This window comes from Mustela lutreola, chromosome 9, assembly GCF_030435805.1.
Source record: "Mustela lutreola isolate mMusLut2 chromosome 9, mMusLut2.pri, whole genome shotgun sequence".
NCBI lineage: Eukaryota > Metazoa > Chordata > Mammalia > Carnivora > Mustelidae > Mustela > Mustela lutreola.
This window is the reverse complement of record NC_081298.1, coordinates 110,854,281-110,860,809: the sequence shown is the minus strand read 5'-3', so window position 1 is coordinate 110,860,809 and position 6,529 is coordinate 110,854,281. Positions and strand designations below refer to the sequence as shown.

Here is a 6,529-nt window from a genome sequence, read left to right as displayed (position 1 = left end):
TTGTTGTAACAAATCCCCAGAGGGAAAATCTTGGAAGACAAAGGGAGAAGGGAGAGGAAGCATGCCAAGGGGCACCCCTGGCCCCAAAGTCTCTGGGCAATGGGGCTGTGCATCTGAGACACCAGTTCCCAAAGACTGAACGCTGTGGAGCAGTTCATAGGGTGGGGGCGTTCTTCCAGGCCCGGGCGCAAAGGTAGGGGGTAGCAAGCACCTGGGCCCCACCGACTCCGGCAAAACCCTTCCCTCAACAGCTAGTCTCCGCTTCCTCCCCCTTCCGCCCGCCCAGTCCCCGGGCCCGCCCGGCTAGCGCGAGCTGAAGGCCACGGGGGCGGGGGCCGGCGCCTTCCTGCGCTGCCCTTGTATGGTGACCCGGGAGGCGGGCCCCCGGGTACTTAAGCCGCGGCGCCGCCCAGGGCGCCCAGAACACTCATTTCGGTCAGCTCGGCCGCCGCGAGAGCCCGAGCGCGCGGCGTGGCAGAAGCAGCGCAGTGAGAGGGGCCGGAGGAGCCTGGCCGTCGCTATGGGGCTGGAGGCGGCGCACGAGCTGGACTGCGCGGCGCTGGGCGCGCTGCTTCGGGAGCCTCGGGAGGCCGAGCGCACGCTGCTGCTGGACTGCCGCCCCTTCCTGGCCTTCTGCCGGCGCCACGTGCGCCACGCGCGGCCCGTGCCCTGGAACGCGCTGCTGCGGCGCCGCGCCCGCGGCCCGCCGGCCGCCGCCCTCGCCTGCCTGCTGCCCGACCGCGCGCTGCGGGCGCGTCTGGCCCGCGGGGAGCTGGCCCGGGCGGTGGTGCTGGACGAGGGCAGCGCCTCGGTGGCCGAGCTCCCGCCCGACGGCCCGGCACACGCGCTGCTCGCCGCGCTGCTGCCCGAGACCCGTGCGGGACCCACGGCCGTGTGCTTCCTGCGAGGTGAGCGCCGTCCGCGCCCCGGCAACCCCTCCCGGAGTCCTCCCAAGACCCCCTCCGTCCCCTCCAGACCCTCCCCGCTAACCGCCTCTTGCCCTCCCTGCAGGCGGCTTCGATGGCTTCCAGGTGTGCTGTCCCGATCTGTGCTCTGAGTCCCCCGCCCCGACCATGTCGTCTGCTGGGTTAGAGAAGAGCCGCTCTGACCCCAGGGCTCCCTTCTACGATCAGGTGAGCTGAGATCCGAGCTCATTTCGCTGTTCGCCCCCAACCCCTGTCCCCGCATTTGCGGGATGGGCACCTCTGGGGAAGGGGGCTGCCATTTGTGGATTCCATGAGTCTCTCCGTGTCCACACTCACGTGTGTGTGTGTGTGTGTCCGTGTCCGCAGCAGATGGGGAGCACATCTCCGTGCGTCTGGTGTGGGTGGCTCTTGTGTGGCTCTGTGAATTGTGTCTGCAGCATATTTGGGGCTTTGACGGGGAGGTGTGTATTTGTGAGTGTTTACATCTGCGTGTCCTCCTGGGTGCTCCGTTTCCAGAGTGTGATCCTGGTCCGGATAGGTGGATAGGTGGAGGGCTCCTCCTGCTGGGGCGGGCTGTGTTGGCCCCTGCTGGTGCTGAAGCCCTCCAGGTCGGGGCTGAGAAGAGGGCCTCCTCCTGATCCCTTTCTTGTCCCCATGCAGGGAGGCCCGGTGGAGATCCTACCCTACCTGTTCCTGGGCAGCTGCAGCCACTCCTCCGACCTGCAGGGGCTGCAGGCTTGTGGCATCACTGCGGTCCTCAACGTGTCCGCCAGCTGCCCCAACCACTTTGAGGGCCTTTTCCACTACAAGAGCATCCCGGTGGAGGACAACCAAATGGTGGAGATCAGTGCCTGGTTCCAGGAGGCGATAAGCTTCATTGGTAAGGGGGGTGGTCCTCAGCAGAGGGACCCAAAGGGGCACCCAGGTGAGGGGCCTGGGGAACCTGTCACCTCCCCTGCCTCCCTTCGTGTGTGACCCTTCTTTCTTCATCTCCCGTGCAGACTCGGTGAAGAACAGCGGAGGCCGGGTACTGGTACACTGCCAGGCGGGCATCTCCCGCTCGGCCACCATCTGCCTGGCTTACCTGATACAGAGCCGCCGTGTGAGGCTTGACGAGGCCTTTGACTTCGTCAAGCAACGCCGGGGAGTCATCTCCCCCAACTTCAGTTTCATGGGGCAGCTGCTACAGTTCGAGACTCAGGTGCTATGTCACTGATGCAAGGCCCCACCATGCTCCCCCCACCCCCCCACCGCTCCGGGGAGAGGGGCACCTATTCTCTCCAGTTCAGGGAAAGCTGCCCTTTCCCCGAAATTTGAAAAGCCCCCAGGTGGTGGTGCTGCGAACGTAGGAATTCTGGACTTTCTCACTTGGTGCTTGTCTGCTGGGTTTGAGGGCTGGTCCTCATTCTGGGGACCAGAATGGAGGGCATGTCTGCTTCCCCTCTGCCCTCTATCTTCTGGCAGAAACTGACTGGACTCTATACCCGCGGATTCCCACGGGTCCCACCACGATGTTGAAGCCCTCGGCAGCCTGAGGGCTCCAAGGAACAAGCTGTGACAACCAGGAGCCCCATCTAGGGGGTGGTCCACTACAGGCCTGGGGCCTGCGCCTTGTGCTCCTGGGGAGCTGTGCGTCAGGGAAGGGCTGCCTCTGCTGCGTGTGGGCCTCTTGCGCACGTGTGTGTGTGTGTGTGTGTGTGTGTTTGAGCATTTCACGCCTGTATCGGTGCTGGAAAGTTTTTTTGTGTTCAGGTGACATTTAACTCTCCCTCCCCCACTTCCTCCCAGCCCTGCGGGCGGGGGTTGGAAACTTAGCACTTTATATTTATACGGAACATTGAGGACATGTCAATAAAATATTGTTTTGTTTAAAAAGCAACGTCTCAAGCATCTGGTCTCAAGTCAATGCCCCGGGAAAATGCTCCAACGCCATGTCTTCATCAGACCTCCCCTTTTCCTGTATGGCCAGTGCCTGGGGCATGGAAGGAGGAAGGTGCTGGTGGAGCAGAGGGGCTCTCTGGGCCCTGGGCACCCTATGCTGGTGTCCTAGTGCAGGCAGTTTTCTGGCTCTAGAGCTGCAGGAGGTGGTTTCTGGGAGGCTGTCTCCAACCTTATTCTTATCACTGGCTTTGGACCTTGGGGGGAGAGGCCTGTGTCCATGGCTCAGACCCACTTCTTTTTGGGAACGTGTGGATACATACGTGTGTGCGCCCGTGTGTGTGGCTGTTTGCACAGGTGTGTGTCTGGCATTCTCAGATTGCACACACCTGCATGTCACGTGTGCCTGTGTGTGTGTGCGCCCCTTGCGGCAGCCATGCGTGCATGAGCTAGGCCGGGCCTCCTCTTACCCACAGTAGGGCAACATAGCCGCCCCCCTCTCCTCTTGCATGCACAGGCACGGCCCCCAGGCCTCTGAATGCCTGTTTGCCCTGGGGCTCATGGCAGCCTGTTCCCAAGTTCCTTCTTGTCCCCAGAAGCCACGTGGCCTCATGTCTGGCGTGAGAACACGTCACCGGGGATGGGCTTAGTTGCTCTTTACACCCACCCAACCAGCATGGTTTTTTTTTTTTTTTTTTTAAGATTTTATTTTTATTTGACAGAGGTCACAAGTAGGCTGAGAGGCAGGTAGAGAGAGGAAGGGAAGCAGGCTCCCTGCTGAGTTTGATCCCAGGACCCTGGGATCATGACCTGAGCTGAAGGCAGAAGTTTTAACCCACAGAACCACCCAGGCGCCCCACAAGCAGCATGTTTTGACTGAATGTTGGTTACCTGCCTGGTACGGGACTACGCCGTCCGGGGAGGTAGGAGTCATGGGCCCAGCTGAAGCCAGAAGTGGAGGGGTGCGTGCTGAAGCTGCTGGCAACAGGGGCTATGATTTGCCTGGGAGCAGGGGTGCGGAGGTCCTCATGGTCAACTCTTGGACAGCAACCCCTGCTTCATCCAGCCTCCTCCCCTGGCCACTCCCGAGTGTCATCTAGCTGATGCTGTTTGTCCTTCGCAGCTCAGGTCAAGGGTGCCCCCCACAGAATGCTGGCTCTTCCCCGTGGCATTCTGGGCACCCGGCAGTGTACACCTGAGGGGTGGAGCTCCATGGTTAGGAGGCCAGGTTTGCTCCTGCATTTGCTCTCCCTTGTCTGTAAAATGGGGTTTTATCATTAGCCTCTGCTGGTTGGTGTGGTGTGGAGAACGGCACACGTCAGTGCATTTAAGAGGCTTAGCCTGGCATCTACACATAGTAAGTGCTCTCAGGAAATACTAGCTACTGCTGGCCCAGGAGGTGAAGGTTCGCAGGTGTGTAGCTGTGTGTCTCAAACAGGCCAGAGGCTCGTGAGGGCCAGGCCCGTGGTTTGCTCTGCCCTCGGTGCCCAGAGTCTGGCACAGGTCGGCACTCATTCCAACAGGCCTGGTGAAGGACGAGCAGCCTGCCTCCCAGGCCTTATTCCCTCTGCTCTCTAGGATGGGTGAGGCGCTCCCGGTGGGAACCAAGCAGAGCTGAGCTTGTGATCAAGGCTTTCTTAGGCTCTGAGTAGACTTCTGTTTGGACCTGCCAACAACACTGAACTTGGGTTGGGAGTGGAGGGCAGCTGAGGCGCTGAGTCATCGGGGCCTTCCCACCACCCAGTCCTGTCTCACAGACAGCAGGGCTGGGGGCTGAGGCCCCTGCCCATTGGCTTTGCCCCATCCCTTCTACTCACTCTCCCCCTCCAGCCTACTCTACCTGTGTTCTTAAGTTTTTCTTTTTTTTTAAATTTCTTTTCTTTTCTTTTCTTTCTTTCTTTTTTTTTGTGAGAGAGAGAAAGAGAGAGAGAGATCAAGCCCAAGTAAGTGGGGGTGGGGGAGGGGGAGGGGCAGAGGGAGCGAGAGAGACTCAAGCAGATTCCAAAAGCAGCCCCCATGCCAGGTTCGCTTTCACCACCTTGAGATCATGACCTGAGCCCAAATTAAGAGTCTGCTGCTTAACCAACTGAGCCACCCAGGTGCCCCAAGTTTCTTGTTTCTGCCTCTCTCTCCTTCTTTCTTATTTCTTTAAAATTTTCGAATTAATTGTGGGCCTCCTGGGTGGCTCAGTCAGTCAAGGAGCCTGCTCTGGATTTTGGCTCAAGTCATGATCTCAGGGTCCTAGGATGAGCCCTGGGTTGGGGCGGGCAGGGGGTGGGGGTGGAAATGTGTACTCAGCAGGGGATCTGCTTCAGGCTTCTCTCTCTCTCTGCCCCTCCCCACCTCTCCACCCCTGTTAACGCTCTCTCTAAAATGAATAAGTAAATATTAAACAAAAAATTTTAATTGTGGGGCGCCTGGGAGGCTCAGTGGGTTAAAGCCTCTGCCTTTGGCTCAGGTCATGATCCCGGGGACCTGAGATCGAGCCTTGTGTTGGGCTCTCTGCTCAGCGGGGAGCCTGCTTCCCTTCCTCTCTCTTTGCCTGCCTCTCTACCTACTTGTGATCTCTGTCTGTCAAATAAATGAATAAAAACTTAAAAAAAATGTAAATCGTGGTTAAAAATATACGATAAGTCCCTCCTTATCCGAGGTTTTGCTTTCTGTGGTTTTAGCTGCCTTGTGGTCAGCTGATGTCTGGAAGCAGGTGCTCCTCCTTCTGACATATCGTTGGAAGGTCAACAGTAACCCAGCGCTCTGTCACAGTGCCGACATCACCCACCTCCCTTCCCCTCATCACGTAGGCATTTTATCACTTCACAGCATCACAAGAAGGGTGGGGTTCAGTGCAATGAGATATTTTGAGAGAAAGACCATTTATTTTAATTTTACAGCATTTATTAGTTGTTAATTACAGCATTTATTAATTGTTATTCATCTCTTATTGTGCCTAACTTATAAATTACATGTTCGCATAGTTTTGTATGTATAGGGAAAAACAGACTTGTGTATCAACCACAGTTTCAGGCATCCACTGGGGATCCTGGAATGTATCCCCCGCAGAGGAAGGGGGACTACTGTATAACATGAAATTTACCACCTTTACTATTAAAAAAAAAAAAAATAGGGGCACCTGGGTGGCTCAGTGGGTTAAGCCGCTGCCTTCGGCTCAGGTCATGATCTCAGGGTCATGGGATCGAGTCCTGCATCGGGCTCTCTGCTCAGCAGGGAGCCTGCTTCCCTTCCTCTCTCTCTGCCTGCCTCTCCGTCTACTTGTGATTTCTCTCTGTCAAATAAATAAATAAAATCTTAAAAAAAAAAAAATAGGTTCCACTCCCAGCATTCAGCCCAACACAGGGTTTGAACTCATGACCCTGAGATCAGGACTTGGGCTGAGACCACGAGTCAGACACTGAACTGACTGAGCCACCAGGTACCCCACCACCTTTACTATTTTTAATTACACAGTAACGTTAAGCATATTCAAGATCTCCAGAAAGTTTCCCTCTCGCAGAACTGCAGCTCTATGCCCATTAAATAACAGCTCCCCGTTTCCCGCTTCCCTCAGGCCCTGGCAACCACCCTTCTACTTCCTGTCTCTGAATCTGTCTGTGTGCCTCCTCTAAGTGGAATCATATCAGGTTGGCCCTGTTGTAAAGGACTTATTTCGCTTCACAGAATGTCCTCAAGCCAAACTGCATTTCTTGACCAAGAATCTGTTTCTCTAC

The 6,529-nt window shown here is 56.9% G+C and overlaps 1 protein-coding gene across 1 annotated transcript; it reads left to right on the top strand.

Moving 5' to 3' along the window:
• Window positions 1–426: 426 nt before the first annotated feature.
• On the top strand, window positions 427–2,805 carry DUSP2 (dual specificity phosphatase 2). The gene is made up of 4 exons (XM_059188444.1): window positions 427–908; window positions 1,012–1,133; window positions 1,587–1,806; window positions 1,928–2,805. Exons 1-4 carry the CDS (start codon window positions 521–523, stop codon window positions 2,140–2,142), a joined length of 945 nt encoding a protein of 314 aa, XP_059044427.1. The 5' UTR covers window positions 427–520; the 3' UTR covers window positions 2,143–2,805.
• Window positions 2,806–6,529: the final 3,724 nt, after the last annotated feature.

Coding starts and splice junctions, on each gene's coding strand:
- DUSP2 (XM_059188444.1), top strand. CDS start 521: ATGGGGCTGGAGGCGGCGCACGAGCTGGACTGCGCGGCGCTGGGCGCG. Junction 1,134..1,586: donor GGGCTCCCTTCTACGATCAG/GTGAGCTGAGAT, acceptor GTCCCCATGCAG/GGAGGCCCGGTGGAGATCCT. Junction 1,807..1,927: donor GGAGGCGATAAGCTTCATTG/GTAAGGGGGGTG, acceptor TCTCCCGTGCAG/ACTCGGTGAAGAACAGCGGA.